This window comes from Sebastes fasciatus, chromosome 3 (genome assembly GCF_043250625.1).
Source record: "Sebastes fasciatus isolate fSebFas1 chromosome 3, fSebFas1.pri, whole genome shotgun sequence".
Classification (NCBI taxonomy): domain Eukaryota; kingdom Metazoa; phylum Chordata; class Actinopteri; order Perciformes; family Sebastidae; genus Sebastes; species Sebastes fasciatus.
Window position 1 is genome coordinate 29,983,923 of NC_133797.1, and position 21,404 is coordinate 30,005,326.

Consider the following 21,404-nt stretch of genomic DNA (forward strand, 5'->3'; position numbering starts at 1 on the left):
AAGTTGGACATCATTGCGAAGGTAAATAAACAGGCTTTCCAACGATGTAAAATACAATGCCAATTAGCATTGTAACAACAGAGAAATAATCCACTATGGCATGCTTTATTATTACATTTTCACGATGACTTTTTTATTCTCACCTATACTGTGACTTTTTTGTGACATACTATACTATGACTATATTTATGGCATAGGCTACTATACTAGGATTTTTTATGACATACTACATTATTGCATTTTTCTGATTGTTTTTCACATACTATATTATAAAAATTCTTATGACATACTATACTTTGACTTTACATGCTATGGTATTTATATATATGTCAAAATTAAATAACATAGTAACATTTTGAGATCAAAAGCTCTTTCTTGACTTTGGAAACTAGTTGACAAAACACTCTCAAGCCAATGTCCATTTAGTAGCTTTCAAACAAACATTTTATACCAACAGGGACAAGAGGTCCTTAAAGTTCTCATTTTAACATCTACAATTCTATCACAACTGGGCAAACTTCATCTGAGGAAGATTTTGTGATCTGATCAACAGCTACAGAACAGCTACTAAATGGACCTTGTGGTGTGGGGATGTTTTGTCAAAAACTGAAATGTTTATTTAAAAAAAACTCCAACTACACAGCGTTAAGTAAAATCCACAACAGAATGGTTCTTGAGATCTCTGAATTATCTTCAGCCAATCCGTTTACAAACACATGAGCTAATAAAATACAAACAGAGAACATTTCACCTAAATATACAGCATTCTTTATTTGATTCATCTTTGAAATTCAGGTATGTTTTTCACATGGTACAAAACTAAAAGCTACATACAATCCATCCAAAAATATATATTAGAACATTTAAACAAATAGAAAAAGGCTCGACATTTATATACATGTGATCGGTTGTTTTTTCTTTACTGCTCCAGCTCATCAGTCTGCAGGTATTTGGAACAATCAGGAATCTTCTTTACCTGTTTGTCACTCAGAGTCTCCGAGCACATGGGACACACCGTCTCCGTTTCCAGCAACCTGGACGCACAAACAGTTCAGTGTAGATTTGTGAATGTGACAATGAATGAGAGAAGTGACTCATCAGTGCTTCGACATTATGGGGAATACACTTATTCGCATTTTGACGGAGAGTTAGATGAGAAGATTGATACTACTCATGTCTGAAGGAGCAGTGACTTCCTGGTATCAATCTTCTCATCTAACTCTCGGCAAGAAAGCCAATAAGCGTATTTCCTAATAACTATTAGTTTAAATTGAGGAAAAAAGGGTGCCAGTACTCTAAACCAGCAAACTGCTACTGTCTAACGTGATTTGAGAAATTATTATCAAGTAGAAAGTCGAAAAAATCCCTTACAGAATGAACTGAGTGTAAAGGGCGGGAAATTCACAATGAGGACACACAGACCAGTCTTCTTTCAGCATATGACGACCCTGAGAAAAAAGAAAAATGTAGAGAGATCAAATGATAAAAATACAAGTACTGTATAACCCGATATAGACCCCATGTGTCTATATCGTGAGAACCAGGCCACTCTAATTCCCATGTATTGGGATTGGGATTGTCCTAAATTGTTTCATTTTTTGTAATTAATATTCATAATGCTTTCCAAAACTACTGACAAGTGTGCAAATAAATAAATACTCACAAATAAAAAAATAAAATTCAGAAATAAACTTTGTTAAAAAAATACAAGTACAAGGTAAACTACTTGTTTAGAGTGTGTATGAATAAGTCAGTGATGACGTGTTTGTACCGTGGAAATGCAGTAGGGCAGGTTGTTCTTGCAGGAGATGCACAGCAGTTCGTTCTGTGGCAGCTGGAAGCCACAGAAGGGACATGGAGTAGTTTCTTCCTCCAGCTCTGATGTGTGTGGACGTCTGTGGTGTGGCCATATATGTACAGTATGTGGGGTAGAGCAGATGACAGAGAGGATTAAAGGGTAACTTCGGTATTTTTCAACCTGGGCCCTATTTTCCCATGTTCTTGTGTCTAACTGACTAATGGGGACAACAAGTTTTGAAATTGGTTCAGTTTTGAGGGAGGACGCGATAACCGGCAGCCATGAAACAAGCTGTGAGGGCAAGTGAGCGGCGTTATTGTAACATTACGTTCACTAAAAGTGCTTGTTTTTGCCACTGACAGGCTCAGATTGTTATTATAAGTGTCTGACAACATTATGGAAGACCCCACAGAGTAATAAAACATTTTCTTGCTTTTTGCTTGATCAGGTCTGTTTGTTATTGTGTACAAGTCCCACTCAAGGAGAAGTCTCGTTGTGAAATCTGAATATTCGTATACTCTGGTTCAAATATATACGGGCAGCCATCGAATTCAAAGACCTCATCCACACTTTTTCATCCTGCATCCAGCACTTTTAGTGGACGTAAATGACAGTGCCAGCTTGCCCCAATAGCACCATATTGCAGCCTGTGAGCAGCTGCCGTCTACAGCGCTCTCCCTCAATACTGGACCAATTTCGGAAATTGTTGTCCCTATTTGTCAGTTAGACACAAACACATGAGATAAGAGGGTCCAGGTTGAAAACTACTGAAGTTGCCCTTTAAGTAGGCAAGTGTCGGACAGATGAGGTGAAGTACATACTGTATATGTGAAGGAGGGAGGTCAGAAAAGAGGAGGAGAGGGAGTTTGAAAAAGAAAACAAGAGGTGTGAACATTCTCATCACTCACCGAACCATGGCCTCGATCTTCTTCCTGTACTTTGGGTCGATCTCGTTTCGGTACTCTGGTCTCATCAGCATGGCGGCAAAGCCGAAGGCCGAGTCCTTCAGTCCGGCACGGTGACACTCGATGACTGCTGATGTCAGAATAGGAACAACATCTACCCACACACACATAAACACTGATGAGATTTCTGGTGGACAATTTTTTAATTTTCAGTGACATTTAAGCTTCATTTAGATTGTTTTTTAAAAGTACTGTAGATTAGAGTTGGTAAAATTCTCTGTGGACTCACGTGCAGGAAACTTGCTGATGTTGTTGCTGACACGAATGAGCATGCGTGCCCCTTTTAGGTGGTCTCCCCTCTTTACATGAATCTACATAATATAATTTACAAAGTCAGAAACACTATACACATACGTAACGTTAAGATTGAGAAGCTTTATCATGTAACAGTACATTTTTAACAAAAAATATTTTCAGACAAAATGCTCCCCAAAAAACCATGGACAGTCTATGATAAAAGCAATTCACCATGACTACAGTAAATAAAGAGCTAACACATCGCAGGTGTGGACCACAGACTGTATAGAAGAAGTAGACGTAGTCACTGTGACGTCACCCATTGGTTTGTGGTAGCGGCTAGAAGGGAGCCAGCAAACTGGGGAAACTATCGCAAAATAGAATAGTTTTAGTTAAGCTTAGGATAGGTCATCGGGCAGCGAGTCTTGCAAGAGTTTTTGCAGATTTCATATCAGATTTCACAATTTGCGGGCTCCTATCTCAACACAACCTCAGTTTGTGGACTGCGGACGACGCCATGGTAGTGACCTGTCAATCACAATTTAGCCACGCCCTAAAGCACACCCTGCTTTGTTGTCTATTTGACTCTAAATGGGACCATAATTTACTAAATGAACATCATGCTGTATTGAAGAAGACTTGAAACTAGCAATTGAGACCATAAACTCGTCGCCCCCTGCTGGCTATTAGAAAAAATCCAAGTTTAAGGCACTTCAGCATTGACTCCACTAGACCTGGAGGCTGCCCATTGGTGTGTCCTGACCTTGACCAGCAGGTAGGAGTGGAGGATCATCAGATTGGTGGCCATCTCAGCTGGGATTTTAATCTTCTGGGCCTGCAACTCCGTGTACATGCTGAACAGCACGTCATGGGCATTACGGTAGTTCCCTGTAGGAGTAGGACATGCAAAAACGCAGGAAATATATCATGTGAGTAACATACATGTATGATTAAGGTTGTGTGCCCAGTCATGGTTGACGTTATTGGTGCACATTGTTTGTGTGAATATGTTTGTACCTGCACACTGCTCTTCTCTGGCGATGATGATGGCGGTGCGAGCAGCCTCCCTATACTGCTGCAGCGCCATATACAGACGGAACAGGTACTTAGCATCCTGGGAAGAGGAAAGAAAGGTCAACTAGCCATCACATGTTTAATTAAGTGTCACTCCCTACTGCCACACAATGACAGCACTGAGCACATCCTACATCAAGACCTCGAGTTAGTATCTCTGAGATACTCACAATGATGAACTTTACCTATGACACACATACACACAAGTCCTCATACTACGCTGACAGCCCACCTGCCTTTTATACAGGCAATTTATGAAACATAATGAACTCCTACTAGACCACAGATCTGTTGGCTTGTTACTTTCTAAAAACACAAGACTTGTGGATAGAGTGTTATTGGACTTGAGACACCTAGCGACTGAAAATGTGCCCTCTCTTAACATTTAGGAATTTCAGCTTTCAGCTCCCACATGAATGGAAAGAAACTATCAAATTTAGGAACAAGACATTGGGCCTCATGCAAGAACATTTTCATATCCTTATCTTAACTTTCTCTTACTTTTTCTTGTACCGTGTGCTCATAGGAGTGCGCCACATCAGATTCAGCAAACGCTCCTAATTTCAGATAACTGTGTAAATGGACGGCGTAAATGTGATGAATGCCACCACCGTCCATATTAGGGCGTCGCATATTTAACGCCCTAATGATACCATATAAGGCTACGTGTCCTGACCCATTCATCTGTCTCTGCTAATATATCAGCACAATGTCTAAAGATTTAGGTTTGGATAACGGCAGAAAAATTGCACATGGCTCCTACGACAGGTCTGGACCACTCGTAAATTGTGTTTGTATCTAAGAGAGAATTGAAAATACGAGAAAATTGGTGAATGCAGCAAGTTCTCCTAAATCACTCATACAAGCCACTTAAGAACTAATCTGTTTGTTCGTATGAGTGGTTCTTTTATGAGGCCTGATGTGTTTGTTTTTTTTGTTTTATCTGCTGATCAAACAGTTACAGGGTCTGAGTTCAAAAACATAAATCCACAAACTCACTGAGTGACGCTACAAACACAAACACACACACCAGAGAAGGAGAAACAATGAGAGGGAGAACGAGTGATGAATACATCATGTATAAAACAATGATGTAGTGCTGGATATATCACAACAAAATCATGTTGCCAGGAAAGTCACATCCACTGAGACAAAGTAAAGAGAGAAGGCTCCAGTGTATTGATTACCTTGGGCATGCCGTCGCTCTCTCCCATCAGGTAATCTATCAGCTGATTGGTCAGAGAACTGTCCTTGGCCTGACCCACCTGAGATACACACACACATCAAAAATAGTTAACTGAATGGTCACAACATTTTCTACATGGACTGGGATATTCCAGTCGATTAGACTGTTATCAGTCCATTAAATGCGTTCTCAGTGGTTATAAACCTCATGTAGTTGTCTTTGTGTTCACAAGTCTTAAGTTTCACTTTCACTTTTTTTTTAAAGATTATTTTCTGGCCTTTTGACTTTATTTTACAGAGAGATAGTGATAGTCATGAAAATGGGGCGAGAGAGAGGGGATGACATGCAGCAAAAGGCCACAGGTTGAATTGGGGCCGCTGCACCAAGGACTCAGCCTTCGGTAAATGGGGCGCCCGCTTTACCAGGTGAGCTACCGGGGCGCCTCGTCACTTTTGAAACGTACACGTAGTTATTTTAAGCAAAACATTTTATTCCTAAACTTAACCAAGTAGTTTTGTTGCCTAAAATTAAAGAAGCCTTGTTGTTTGTGTTGAAAAACGTAACGTTTCATGCAGTTTTACAACCTGTTAGAACATGTTGGTTTTAAGTTTCAGTTTAATGGCCTGATAACAGTTGAATCGGGTGCCGCCTGGATATTCAGTTTGACACACGGAGCTCTCACCGTCTCTATAGCCATCTCGACTGCCAGGTTGTCATCAGTGTTGGGACACTTCAGGAAGTGTTTCAGGGCCTGAGAGAGAGAGAGAGAGAGAGAGAGAGAGAGAGAGAGAGAGAGAGAGAGAGAGAGAGAGAGAGAGAGAGAGAGAGAGAGAGAGAGAGAGAGAGAGAGAGAGAGAGAGAGAGAGAGAGACCCGGTGGATGGGTAGAGTGAGTCAATGTCTGTTAGAACATACATACATTAGTGTAAAAAATGAGTCATTGAGTAATAATAAGGGAATGTTCTTACTCTGCTGTACTGCCCACACTTCTGAAAGAACTTGCCAGCCTGCAGGTGTTTCTTCTCTCCCTCGAAGTAGAGAGCAATGCTCTGGTAGTCCTCCTGCGTCGCCTCAGGACCTGATGAACACACACCGCAGCAGTCATGCATTAATATTCAACTTGCAGACCGTTTCACTGGAATTGCAGTGCTAGAAAAAAACAGCCTAGCAAAAACTGCAACAGGAAATAAAGTCAGACCCATTAACCCCAAACTGTGAAATTGTCTACATGGCCCATATGAACATTCACACACAGACTGACCGATGATGTCTGCATAGACCTCCATTTGCCCGTGCTGCTGTGCCAGTTGGAAAGCTTCATCGTTGCACTGAGAGAGCACCAGGAAGTGGATGGCTGAGCCGTAGTCGTTCAACCCCAGGAAAAACCTGAGACACACACAAATATATGTTAAAGGTGTAAGGCTGCAACTAACGATTATTTTCATTGTCGATTAATCTGTTGATTACTTTCTCGGATTTAATGGATTAGTTGTTTGGTCTATAAAATGTCAGAAAATTGTGAGAAATGTCGATCAGTGTTTCCCAAAGCCCAAGATGACGTCCACAAATGTCTTGTTTTACTCTCAACTCAAAGATATTCAGTTTACTGTCATAGAGGAGTAAAGAAACCAGAAAGTATTCATATTTAAGAAGCTGGAATCAGAGAATTTTGACTTTCTTTCTTAATTTTCTCATAATAATAAAGTTTATAAAACATATAAAAAAATAAGTTTACCACTTGTACCTGTGCCGTGGCAATAAGTTATGGGTTACATTCATGGGATGTCAGTAGAAAAGCCCAATTAGTAAAGTACCAAACTATTTGGCTGTGGTTGTTTGTATACACCTGCGCTCATGTTTGTCTTACCTGGCAACCATCTTTGCTCCTTCGATGCTCTGCGTCTCCCTGACGATGCGAACAGCCTCCTCCGGGTTGTTCAGGTGGTCCAGCAACACACGTATCACGTTGTCCCAGTCTTTTGCGCTCTCATAGGCCTGTGCAGCCTCCTTATACCTGGTGCACACAGTACGCATTACATTGGCTTCTTCTTTAATGACATCATTATCTCCTATGTGACGGATGTTCACACTAAGAACCTACTTGCCGTCCGCCTCCTTGGACTTGGCGTACTGCAGGTGGATCTTGGGAGAGGAGACATGTGGCAGCAGCTCTCCCACCTTCGCCCTGAATATGGAGTAACATAAAGTGGAATTGTATGAAGGAGGAGAGAAACTTGCAGGTCTGAGTGCGTTGGTGTGTATTTGGTGTTTGTCTCACCAGTTCTTGCAACGAATGTAGACCGATGCAGCCTTGTCATAATACTGTCCTTTTTCATAGAGCTGAGCGGCTTCAGGGAATTGCTGTAAGAGAGACCACAGAAGAAGATATGAACAAAAAGACATTCAACAACATTATCTGATGCTCAGATACTTGCAACACTCCTCGAGAAACACACACTATAAAACACCAACACATCAATTTACCAAAACATATAGTTTACAAGAAGACCCTCTACCTTCATGCTCTCCAGTATGGCTCCACATTCCTTCTTGAGGACTCTGCTTGGGTGCTGAATTGCCTGAGCGGCTCCTCTCCTGATTTCACCCATCCTGATGGACATCCTGGCTACACCGGCTTTACACGCCTCGTCATGCTCCTGGAACTGCACAGCGAGGGGGGGGATGGAGGAAGGTGAGGGCGGTGGAAGAGGAGACTTTAAAGTAAGCACAATTAAAATTATTTCATTATGATACCCATTACTCAGACTGGAACCTTTAAGTATTTATATTAAACCACAAATGATCTAAGCCTGACATACAGTGCATTTGCCTACCTGTCTGCTAAGTGTTCTTTGTAAATACAGAGTGGAAAGGAAAGCAGTAGATAAGACTTTATGTGGCAATTTCAGCTAGGAAGCATCAGACATTAAACATGGACTGAACATGCTATTGATTATTAAGAAAAATAATAGATAAAATGTATTTTTTATGCCTAAAATTCAATTCAATTTATTTTTATATAGTGTCAAATCACAACAGAAGTTATCTGAAGACGCTTTTCATATAGAGCAGGTCTATACTCTTACTTACTCTATAATAATAATAAAATAGAAGAGGAAAAAAAGTGATATATCATCAATGGTGAAGCTACGATCCTTGGTATCCTAACACTGAAAACTAAATCACATCAGCACGAATAATTATATGTATTTTTTTTATGCAGGCATATTACTTTTTTTGTGGTGTGTTGTAAGTTCACAGTTTGACAGCTCATGCTCACAGTTTCAGACTTCTTATACTGTTATCACTGCAGAAGTTGAGATCAAATATATTGCACTTACTTTATCATTTTGGGTCATGCCTTTTTCATAGTGTGCTAGAGCATTCACATAGTCGCCACTACAAAGGGAGAGAGAGGTTTAGATACAGTGTACATAGATCAGCTCTACTGAATGGTGTGTGTGTGTGTGTGTGTGTGTGTGTGTGTGTACACTTACATAAACTCCAGATGGACAGCGTATTCTTTGGATATAAAGGGAATTTGGTCTTCCGCTAACCTCTTGGCTAACATAAGAGCGCTGTCCCAATGCAACAGGTCTCTCCTCATCTAAAACACACACACACAGAGCGAGAGCTGCTGAAGACATTGGTTTGAATTTAGGCCTAACATTAACAATCTTTAGCTTTACATTTACAGGTTACACTTAATGACAATATCCAATACAGAAATTCTGTCACAATATCAGATTTTTCCCTACATGATTATCATGGCCACTAGAATTCACGATAAAGATATTAGCGCGATATCTATAGAAATGTTTTAAAATAATAATAATGCTATCAGTCAAACTAATCTTTAACTTTGTTTATTGTGCGTTTTGTCTCTTTTTTGGAAAATGAATTACACTCGAAATACGAGTGTAGGGAGGTGGAGAGAGAGTCTGTAACCATAACTGTATATATAAAATGATTTAAGAGACGCTGGATTATATTTACACAATATTATCATATGTGACTTATTAACATGATATCAATATCTCATTTTTAAATATCACGGTTATTGGTAAGGAATTACTTAATTAGTTTTCCTTCTGGGTGAGCAAAGACACAAGCAATCAGCTTACTCTTAAATTGTGTGTGTTTTTACCTCGAGGGCAGCGATTGGGCAGCCTGAGGACAGATACAGGTCCTGGGCCAGGTTGTATTCACCTAGAAACATGGCCAAATGTCCTGCCCGTAAATTCATGTCCTCTATACCCTGGACAGAGGGAGACAGAGACAGAGAGAGAGAGAGAGAGGGTGGGTGGGTGTATCAGAACTGTCAGATTGAAACGGTGTCTGTCATCAACAGGGTGTGACATATGAACCAAGGTTTGTGTTGTACCTGAATGCCCTGCAGTGACAGGACCATGCCCACATTGCCGCTCATGCGGTAGACCTTGATGGCCAGCTCGACCTCCATGTGGACCAGACAGGCTTTGCCTACCTCTGGCCAGTCTGTGTTACTACCTGCAGACTTACACAGACCACAGGCTTCATGGAACCTGGACAGGAATACACACACACACACACACACACACACACACACAAGCATATTGTTCACCTCTTGAAAATTTGCTTTTGTATGAAGTGACAGCCACCTCTCTGTCTAATGTAGAGTGAACATTTAACAGTGTTTTGTGAGAGGAATGGAGGATGCGACAAAAAAAAACCTTCTGTATAGTATTAAAAAAAAAGCATTGGAAAAGCACAACAGTCCTGTTTAACTGCATCTTGTTAAATATGTGGAGAAGAAACCAATTCATGACTTGTGTTTGCATATTTTTAGTATACTGTCTGAACATGTAAAACCCACCATGTTGTACATACTCTAATAACTGTGGCCTTCCTAAATGAAAGAATAGGAACAAGAGTTGCAACTACATTTTTTTTCTCCAATTGTATATATGATTTTTGCAAGCAGATTTGGACAAACCCCTCTGAACACATTAAAACTGGAATTTGTGTTGATTAATTCAATAATTGTAACTGATTCAATAAATGTCATGTCAATGTCAACATACATACATTCATTCAGGAATATTATTCTTATCCTGAGCCACAATATAATTAAATACAAAACTAAAACAAACTAAAACGGGACCTGTTGCACATCCCTATTTCTCGCCTCAAATGTTTTCAGAATCATCTTGTAGTGTACGGTTTAGCTGTAAAATGAGAAAGTTTGTGACAGGCAGAGTTGTAGAGTTGACGGCGGTTGCGCTCCTTGTGTTGTTGGGCATGAAAACTTCACGACGTAAAACAAAGAATCGGATAGGGCTCAAAACTTCAATATAGCAGATACCGATCAGTTAAAAAATGCCTTAATAGGCCGCGATACTGAGCTTTGAGATCAGATCGGGACATCCGAAGTTACAGTACAACTGTCTATATAATGTCAGTGCTCCCATATGCACCCTGAACAGCAGCATTTAATAAAAGTAACCGCAGAATGGATTGATCATATGGTCTCACAACCAAATATGCTTCCAATTGACAAATATATAAAAGTGAACATTGATATATCTCTTTGTCCATCAGAAGCACACATGATCAGTTTCTCCAACATAGCTGACCTCTTGAGCATCAGCGCCTGGGCGAGCTGTTTGTCGGGCTCTGGTGGTGCATCAGTCAATGTACCGCCTGGTCTCTTGAGGAAGGCGTGTGTGCTCAGAGACACTTCATTGGTCTTGCCGCTCTCCGTCTGACATGTCAACTCCCCGTTGTACAAGAGCAAAGGCTTCTGGGAAAAAGGGAGTGGGGTGCTCCCCACCAACACCACCCGGGGGCCTGGCCAGACAGACAGAGAGAGAAGGAAGTCAGGAAGGAAGTTTAAAATAATGCACCTGTTATCTCATGCCTATATTTACACAACATAAGGGTAACAGGAGTACTTTAAAGGTATAATATGTAACCATTGTCGGTTGGTTTGTAAACACACAGCATTCAAAGTCGGACCCTCCTCCTCGGCTCAACGAGCAAGCTAGGGAGAGAGAGAGCAGCGATGGTCGAGCGAGCTAGAGAGTGAAGGAAGTGAGGAACCGCGGTGAGAACAAAGCAACGAATCAGAGAAATAAAACGTTATTTTCTGATTGTTTCCCAGCGGTTACGTTGTAAAACACAAATAAACACACAGGTAACTCCACACAACTCTGCATAATCCTGCGGGAAGGTGCAGAGTTGCCGGATTTTGAATGAATGCAGCCTAAGTCTGTGTGTGTGGCTCAGCGATGCTCTCGGTCAAACTACTGACACACACAGATCATAGCAACACACAGCAGATGAGAGGCAGAGGAGCCGGGTGATCACTGGAACACATGCACATAACACAACCCGTTATCATCCGATATACAGTTGTATGTGTGTGTGTTTGTGTGTGATAGCATGGCATCACCCTACCATATATGGTGGTTTTGTGCAGGGCGTAGGTGTAGACCTTGTCATCATCATAAACTACAAACACTCCTCTGTCAGCATGCCAGTTGTCCCACAGCACTCCCTTGATGGTGGGAGAGAAGTTGGGGAGCTCAAAGCAGGAGTCTGTAGCCTGGATTGGACACACACAAACGCGCACACACATTTAGACTCTTGTTAATCCAAATCTGTTATTTGATCACTTTGTAATCTCTGGTTTATATAAGTGCCGTATAAATAAACTTTATTATTCATCATTATCCTTATTTTATTACTTTATCTTACCTCCATAAAATATTAATGCATCCTGGCTTACCATATTTCATCACTGGATATTTGATTAGCTGGTTTTATCAGAGTGCAAAGAACCACAGAGTATACTGTACTATATGTATACATGCATATATGGGTCAAGTAACCGTATGTACTGACATTTGCAGGGGAGAGCAGGAAGCCGCAGTTCTTGTCATCGATGAAAACCAGCCGTGCGCCATTTAGGTCTGGGAACACTTTCCTCACACCAACCGAGTGGCTGTAGCTGCTCACAATCTGCCAGTCCTCCACCAAGGCACACACCACATTACCTGACTGAGATACAGACAGACAGAGAGATGTTAACATCCAATAGAAAAAGAGAGGCAGAGGTAAAGGGAGAGGAGGATAATAAAAAAGAGAACATATGGAGCTGGGCTTCCAATCATTATTTGTGGAGCAGCTTCATTGTAAGCTGGCTTTACAAGAAACATGCTTACATTCACACGGCTACAGAAAAGTCTCAAGGAAACATGTGAGTTAAAGGGACTGTTTGTAAGAATCAGAAATTGGTTGTAACAGAAACATCTGTGGCCGTTAAGTCAACGAAAGTCAGCGTCCTGTTGCTCGCGCTCGCCCGTGTGCAAGCGCTACCTGAATGTGAGCGAGCATCCGTCAAAACAGTGAGGCGACACACGTCAGCTAAAACCACGATATCACTCTATATTTCACCTGCTTGGCAGTAATGTTAGCTGACCAGACGGAGGTCTCTCCATGAATCAATGCTGATCAAGGTGTTTGCTTTTCCTGCCTCAGCCTCCCGACCGCGGTCAGAAGGAACAGTGGAGACACCGGAGTGTTGGTCGGAGACGATAACGTTTCTCTTCCTGCGGAGCCCCGTCACTTCACAAGACACGGGAAACCTCTGTTGGTCTGGAGGAGCTGCAGCAGTTATTTCTGCACAAACGTACATTCACTAGATATTCTCAGAGCTACACTAACTCTTCTGCAGTGTGTAGTGAGCACGCATGAACGTGTAGAGGTGGAGCGAGCTCGGCAGGCAGAGGAGCAGAGACTCCGGCCCTGGAGACCAAAGCTACGGTCTCCCCTGCGTCCTCCGACTGCGGCCAACACTGTTTTGCAAGACTGGCTTCACTAGATAGAACTTGTGTTCGGTTTTGGTGCTTCCGTGTAGTTTGTGTTGGAGTCTGAGTCTGAACAGCGTAGCCACACGCGAGCGCGCATGAGACACCGACCCGGATTGATTTATACGTGCAAGAAGTTACAAACAGTCCCTTTAAGCTAAGCAGTGTCCTCCTGTTATGTCCTACTAAACAAAATGTAGTGAGCTGACTGAGGTGAGGATGTGCTGAGCCTTACATCAGTGCCATAGTAGAGGAAGTCGGCAGTGAGTGCGTGGCAAAGGATCCGACCTTGTCTGTCATCATCTGGAAACAACTTCATCTGCTTCTTCTCATCCTGGTCTTTGCCTTCGATCTAAACATAAACACACACAGACCTGTAGTATATTCACACTAAAATAAAACATAAACAATAAATGGTGAAGCCTGCTCAATAACCAATCAATAGAAAGAGAGACAAAGCCCTGACTCACCATGTGCAGCTGCACCTTTCCTTCAAACAGAGCTGCTGCGTAGTCTGAGTTAAGAGACATGCTGGCTATCGTCCCCAAATACTCAATGTCCTTCAGCTTATTGAAACCTGAGTGACAAACAAAGAGATACTTTACATGATTAAGTAAGGGATAATGTACAGTAAGCCATTGTCTGGGTTTATTTCACAACAATGACCCGCTAGCTGTACATTATAGATGTCTACTTACTTAAAAAGTCAATAATTTGACCAAAAAACGGTCCGCCAGAGTCTGACATCAACTGTTCCCATAGCAACGGGCCGTTATGCATAGCAACGGGCCGTTACACATAGCAACCTGTCATGCCGTAAAGAAATAATAGCCCGTCGTGAACGCCGTGATTGACCAATCAGAATTGAGTATTCAACTTTACCGTGTAATAAATATTAACGGATAACATGACATGGTGTTCGTCGCATACTATGCACTACACATACTCAATATGTGTACTTATCGTTCAACATACTACATCGTGTGAATACGCAGTAGTGTGTATCTTAATTTACGTCGTCACTTTACGAGAACCTCCTTGTCGGGTTGGAGACGTGTAACCATGGTAACCCGTGCCAACCTGATGTGACGCCTATCGACGGTTTGTAAAAATCAAAGTCTGAATTAATTTAGAAAATATATTACGCCTAGTAAAGAGGTAACAATCTCATACTTACAGTTTAAATTGAAGCGTTAATGATGTTACAGAGCTGTGAACGTTGGTTGTAATTACTGCCGCATTGCATTGTGGGATATGTATGCTGCTGTAGTGTCCAGCGTTGCATACTGTAACATTCCACCGGAAATAGTATGCAATTCACGTACTATGGGTTTCATATTAAAGGGACTGTTTGTAAGAATCAGAAATGCTTGTTAACAGCGACACCTGTGGCCGTTAAGTCAACGAAGGTCAGCGTCGGGCTCGTGTTCGCTCTACATAGACATGAACGAGCATCGCTCAAAACAGTGAGGCGACACACGTCAGCTAAAACCACAATATCACTCTATATTTCACCTGCTTGGCAGTAATGTTAGCTGACCAGACGAAGGTCTCTCCATGAATCACTGCTGATCCTAGTGTTGGCTTTTCCTGCTTCAGCCTCCCGACCGCGGTCGGAGGGAACAGCCGGGATACACCGGAGTTTTGGTCGGAGATGATAACGTTTCTCGCTACGGAGCCTCGTTACTTCACAAGACATGGGAAACCTCTGTTGGTCGGGAGGAGCTGCAGCATTTATATCTGCAGAAACATCCACTGTACATTCACTAGATATTCTCAGAGCTAAACTAACTCTTCTGCAGTGTGTAGTGTGCGCGCATGCACATGAGAGCGAAGCGAAATAGCGAGAATGAGCGCGCTGTGTGAGTGAAGGCAAGTAGGCAGAGGAGCAGAGGAGCAGAGTACAGCAGACTCCGGCCCTGGAGACCAAAGCTACGGTCTCCCCCGCGTCCTCCGACCGCGGCCAACACTGTTTAGCAAGACGGGCTTCACTAGATATAACTTTGCGGTTTTGGTGTTTCCGTGTAGTTTGTGTTGGAGTCTGTCTGAACAGCGTAGCCACACGCGAGTGCGCATGGGACACCGACCCGGATTGATTTATATGTGAAAGAAGTTACAAACAGTCCCTTTAATAGCATGTGAGCATGGAAATTCGGACGCAACCAGTGTTTTCATGGTTAACACATCACACACCAGGTTCTCGGTCTACCAAGGCGTAGAACCAGGCTCTGTTGTTCATTCCCACAGCCACATGGTACGGCCCCATCGCAATGAAAGTAGGCTCTACTTCCACTTCTATGGTCACTGGACTCTCCTGAAAAACAGAGTGCATCAAAGAGGGATTGAAGGTGGTGTACCCCCAGCTGTTAACACCGCTTAACCTGACAGAACCTCGGTCAACTTTCCCCCTTTCCTGTTGGGTTATACTTAGATACAGTATGCTACATCTGTTACTATGTAAGTCACATTACATTGGTGTCGCACAATCTTCACGGACACATTACATTGTATGTAGTCACAGTTATTACGAGGGACTTTCATTTTGTGTTGATTTTGGCGGTCCCTGTGGACATAAGAGGGTAGGGTTTCGGAGCACCAGTGTCTACAGCGGAGCAGCGAGGAAAAGCTCCTGGCCGGAGGATGACCGCCAAAATTGTTATGCATTTTTTCTTTTTATATTCTATATCACAGGATTTAGGTATTCTCCTCAAAAAATGTTCTAGCGGTAGATACATTTTGAGAACTGTGCAGCCTTGGTGGTGGAGGTAGGCACTTTCTGAATTATTATTCATTCATTCCCAAAAAAATCTTCTATTGTGAGTAGTGTGAGTAGAGGTTTATAATGTACTGTTTCTATTACAGTGTGTGTGTGTGTGTGTGTTTGTGTGTGTGTACTCACCTCCTCCACCTGGTTGGACACAGTGACCTCCAGCAGGGAGGTGAGGTAGGCCAGCCGGGTACCAAAGCTGCCACCCAGGATGGGCAGCTTGGTCAGGAAGACGTGGAGCGTCCCTTTCTGAGTGGAGATCGCCAACAGCTGGCCGTCGTCTGTCCAGTTCAGCTGGTCCAGACCTGGAGGAGGAGAGCGAGAGGCAGATGAAGGAGAAGTGGGTGGTGCGCTCAAGATGACCCTTTAGTATGTTTAGTATGGCTGAAAAAGAGGACTCCCTCACCTTTAGTCTCATCATCCAGCCGAATTACATTGCTGATATCTTTGAGCTCAGACAACTCGTGGATCTTTATGCTGCAACGAGAAACACTGGACTTTGTTTTTTTCACTTTCACAAAAAAAAACAAGATTGGCTGTGCTGTTTCTTTTGAAGGCCTGTGTGTACCTGTTGTCCCCGCAGGAGGCAGCCTTGTTTAATGCTGGCGAGATGGCCACACTGTTGAGGCTATCTTTATGGTTGTGAGCCTGATAGAGCTCATGTCCAATCTCCCTGATGTGAGTGGAAATAACCACAAAGTACCCATGGGAGAAGCCAATCAGAATATACCCATCACCGTACCTTGAAAAGAGGAAGAGAACTAACTTTAGCAGAAATATCTCACTGCCATGATTCAGTACCAGTGTTTCATTAGTGTGTGATCTTGTGCAGTACCAGCGGTAGGACACGATGTTTCCATAGTGGCGCTGGAAGGTCAACTCTATCCGGTTCTCAGGGTCGTTGATATTGAAGAGCATCAGTATCTTCTTGTCCACAGACAAACTCACCTAAAGGGTAAATATTTGCAGGACAGTAAACATATGCCATGAAGTTAAACAATTACATCATTATTATAAACTTTAAAGGTCCCATATTGTAAAAAGTGAGATTTTTACGCCTTTTTCTAATTATAAAGCAGGTTTAAGTGCTATATAAATACTATGAAATTATCAAAATACTCAATCCATGGAGAAATATGCACAGCACGTATTCAGAAACTATTTAACTGTAAGTATAAGATTTCACTTTGCTAGGCGTAATATATCTTTAAAATTAGTTTCACAAATCATTGTTTGGTCACAGCGTGTAACAATGTTCAAGTAGAAAGTATGAACCTTAAAATGAGCACAATATGGGACCTTTTGAATTTGTGTAAAATTTGGCCAGTTTAACAGGTCTTCACAATGAAAGTACATAACCAACGGTGAATATTTTGTCCCCATATGACAAAAGTAAACAGGTGCCACTTCAACTCAAGACACTTAAAAAAAAAACACAAACTTACAGTATTCTCTCCTTGCCCGGATCTTTCATCCGTCTTCATCACTGAAAAGTTCATCTCAGCAGGCTCACCGCGAAGGGTTGTCTGGAAAAAGACCAGAACAATAAACTATATCCTCTTTTCTATCTCTTTTTTCTCTCTCTCATTCATCTTCCTCTACTAAGTGATACTGTGCTGTTCTGTCATTTTTCAAAAAAGATGTCAGCTTAAATTTGTTAACCTTGTACTTCTCTTTCACATACAGTATGACCACTGTAAGATTACTTTTTCTATTGGCTGCTCATGATAGGAGTGACCTAGAAACCTGAGCACATGTGGGTGCTGTATTTACTTAATTCCACCTGGATGATGCCAATAATCTGATGTAAAATTTGTGCTGTCTGTGTGTATATGCACTCGTGTATGTGTGGTTACCTGTCTGATGGTGTCGCCCTCATGATTGCTGATGCTGAGAGTGTTGTCATCACTTCCCAGAGCCAGTAGATTCTGAGCGCTCCAGCACCCACAAGTGATCTTCTTGGTGTGTTTACCTGGCATGTGTGGTGGGAGACAGGGAGAGACGATCAACATAACAGAGGTGACTAAAAACTAACAAAAATATAAACAAGTATCTGTGCAGTTGTGTTGTGTGTGTATTACCCAGTACAGGGATCTTGCGTGAGGTCTGCTGATTGTAAATCAACAGATTTCCTTTGACTGTCCCAACTGCTAACAGCGGGCCTGTCTTTGACCACAAGATGAAGGACATCTGATCTCTGTTGCAACAAATGACAGCAGGAAGTATTAGGAGCGCTTAACAATAATTCCACAACTACTGTTGTCTACAAAAAAATGACAGTTGCTCTGTTTGAGCGATATGGGCTGGAATTATGACTGTGCCAACACTGGAATTGGATTTCCAGAGAATTAAGCCAACGCTATCTTCTCCCTCTTTGGAAATGTGATGCGTGCTTGTCATACCTCATGCCACTGTCTATCTGGGATGTTTTATTGACGCTGGCATCCCAGAAGTAGATGAAGCTGGATTTTGCAGCTATCACTGCCAAAATGTCTCCATCTTTATCCCAGTCCATCCCCACACAGCGCCTGAAGGGAGTGGGAGAAAAAAAAGAAAGTGGAAAGGATCTTACTGTAAAATACTTTTGAACAGAAATTTGGAGCCAAAAGTGATGTGCTCACACTTACCCTGCTAGGTTGAGTTCCGTCCACTTGTGTCCATGTCGATCAAATATTTTCACTGAGTTGTCTTGTCTGTATGATTAAAAATATCATGCACATTTAGGTACTGTGCTGGTGTAAATATTGTATAAAGAGAAGTAGATTATTACAGTTTTCTTTAGTTTTTACTCACCCTGCAATAGCGATATAATTACCGAGGCTTTTCTGCCACTTATACAGTAGGTTAGAACCTGCCCAGGCTTTGTCGGCGAGGATGAAAACACTCTGTGGACATAAAGATCGCTTTTTAAGTAAGTTTTATTTGGAAAAAGACATTCAAATACTTTCAGTTATTATGCACCAAATATTTGGAACAAGCTCCCAGAAACCTGCAGGACCAACTCCAACTCTGAGTTCTTTTAAATCAAAGCTTAAAACGTTCTTGTTTGCTGCTGCCTTTTATTAAACCAGATAATGATCTTATACTGTACTAGAGCTTTTACTCTTGTGTGTTATATTCTATTTTAGCTTCGATCCTAGCTTTTATTTTAGCTTGTTTTTATTTTCTAATGTTCTTTTGCACTTTGTCGCAATGTTCTTGAATGTTTATGTAAAGCACTTTGAATTGCCCTGTTGCTGAAATATGCTCTACAAATAAAGCTGCCTTGCCTTGCCTTACAGAGTGAAAACATAGGATTCTCCACTTGGCCTAAACCCATGTCTCATTTGTAATTTCAGGTCATTTATGCAGTTGAAATGGATTTTAACCAAAAAGGCAAAATATAAACTGCTTAAAATCTGAAAAGACAGAGCTCCCACAGCTCACATTATCTTAGTTGTGTGAATAATAATGTGGGCTGTGTTGTGATTATTCTGGTCATTACTAACTCAGCCTAACAGCATAGCTTCCTGTTGTCTCTTGGATAGTTTAACGTTACCCTGACATTTGGAAAAACTGCATTCAACACAGTTTACTTTAATAAAGCCTGCAGAGTAGCTGGTTTATCTGCTGAGCTGACGTCGCCCAGTGTAAAACCATAACATTAGCCACATTAGCTTGTTTCCAAGCTGCCTAATCAACGCTAGCAGGCTCAGTTAGCTGTCTTCATGTGATAAAACCATCAAACGTTACAGTCTGTGGATAAAACTCAACACTGGAATAGTAAAACCGGACGTAATGCTGTCATTTTAAATGAATTCGTCTGTACCAACCTTCATCTTGATGGTGTTTAATCAGTGAAACTTTAACTCGAGTGTTTCTGCTCAACACATCTTCCACTACTTCTGTTGTATGTATCCCACAATGCATCACTCCGAAGCGTCTACAGAGGCTGAGGCGGTGTCATAGCAACAGACCATCAGCCAATCAGGAGCCTCCAAAGAAGAGCTGAGAGAAAACAATGAGATTGATGGAATAATGATGTGTTGTTATTATATTTAAGAAACTTTAACATTCATGTGAAAACACATGAGATTGATGGAATAATGATGTGCTGGTATTATATTTAACATTCAGGTGAAAAACAATGAGATTGATGGAATAATGATGTACTGTTATTATATTTAAGAAACTTTAACATTCAGGTGAAAAACAATGAGATTGATGGAATAATGATGTTCTGGTATTATATTTAAGAAACTTTAACATTCAGGTGAAAAACAATGAGATTGATGGAATAATGATGTGCTGTTATTATATTTAAGAAACTTTAACATTCAGGTGAAAAATAATGAGATTGATGGAATAATGATGTTCTGGTATTATATTTAAGAAACTTTAACATTCAGGTGAAAAACAATGAGATTGATGGAATAATGATGTGCTGGTATTATATTTAACATTCAGGTGAAAAACAATGAGATTGATGGAATAATGATGTACTGTTATTATATTTAAGAAACTTTAACATTCAGGTGAAAAACAATGAGATTGATGGAATAATGATGTTCTGGTATTATATTTAAGAAACTTTAACATTCAGGTGAAAAACAATGAGATTGATGGAATAATGATGTTCTGGTATTATATTTAAGAAACTTTAACATTCAGGTGAAAAACAATGAGATTGATGGAATAATGATGTTCTGGTATTATATTTAAGAAACTTTAATATTCAGGTGAAAAACAATGAGATTGATGGAATAATGATGTGTTGGTATTATATTTAAGAAACTTTAACATTCAGGTGAAAAACAATGAGATTGATGAAATAATGATGTGCTGGTATTATATTTAACATTCAGGTGAAAAACAATGAGATTGATGGAATAATGATGTACTGTTATTATATTTAAGAAACTTTAACATTCAGGTGAAAAACAATGAGATTGATGGAATAATGATGTGCTGTTATTATATTTAAGAAACTTTAACATTCAGGTGAAAAACAATGAGATTGATGGAATAATGATGTGTTGGTATTATATTTAAGAAACTTTAACATTCAGGTGAAAAACAATGAGATTGATGGAATAATGATGTGCTGTTATTATATTTAAGGAACTTTAACATTCATGTGAAAAACAATGAGATTGATGGAATAATGATGTGCTGTTACTATATTTAACATTCAGGTGAAAAACAATGAGATTGATGGAATAATGATGTACTGTTATTATATTTAAGAAACTTTAACATTCATGTGAAAAACAATGAGATTGATGGAATAATGATGTACTGTTATTATATTTAAGAAACTTTAACATTCAGGTGAAAAACAATGAGATTGATGGAATAATGATGTGCTGGTATTATATTTAACATTCAGGTGAAAAACAATGAGATTGATGGAATAATGATGTGTTGGTATTATATTTAAGAAACTTTAACATTCAGGTGAAAAACAATGAGATTGATGGAATAATGATGTTCTGGTATTATATTTAAGAAACTTTAACATTCAGGTGAAAAACAATGAGATTGATGGA

The 21,404-nt window shown here is 40.7% G+C and overlaps 1 protein-coding gene across 2 annotated transcripts; it reads right to left on the reverse strand.

Moving 5' to 3' along the window:
* Nucleotides 1-301: 301 nt before the first annotated feature.
* Nucleotides 302-19,840, reverse strand: wdr19 (WD repeat domain 19). Of its 2 annotated transcripts, none has more exons than XM_074630127.1 (36): nucleotides 19,689-19,840; nucleotides 18,670-18,761; nucleotides 18,504-18,569; nucleotides 18,279-18,404; nucleotides 17,958-18,073; nucleotides 17,733-17,848; nucleotides 17,322-17,402; nucleotides 16,712-16,824; nucleotides 16,445-16,618; nucleotides 16,283-16,353; nucleotides 16,009-16,181; nucleotides 15,303-15,423; nucleotides 13,580-13,686; nucleotides 13,345-13,461; nucleotides 12,145-12,300; nucleotides 11,698-11,845; nucleotides 10,875-11,088; nucleotides 9,644-9,803; nucleotides 9,407-9,517; nucleotides 8,757-8,866; nucleotides 8,601-8,658; nucleotides 7,776-7,922; nucleotides 7,538-7,620; nucleotides 7,361-7,444; nucleotides 7,127-7,273; nucleotides 6,521-6,645; nucleotides 6,228-6,337; nucleotides 5,943-6,011; nucleotides 5,262-5,339; nucleotides 4,018-4,114; nucleotides 3,764-3,888; nucleotides 2,993-3,074; nucleotides 2,707-2,857; nucleotides 1,772-1,895; nucleotides 1,372-1,448; nucleotides 302-1,034 (listed from the first exon to the last, which is right to left on the reverse strand). In XM_074630127.1, exons 1-36 carry the CDS (start codon nucleotides 19,692-19,694, stop codon nucleotides 920-922), a joined length of 4,050 nt encoding a protein of 1,349 aa, XP_074486228.1. In that variant the 5' UTR covers nucleotides 19,695-19,840; the 3' UTR covers nucleotides 302-919. The 2 variants fall into 2 exon arrangements, with proteins under 2 accessions (XP_074486228.1, XP_074486227.1); XM_074630126.1 differs by having other exon boundaries at nucleotides 7,776-7,973.
* Between the last annotated feature and the right edge of the window lie 1,564 nt (nucleotides 19,841-21,404).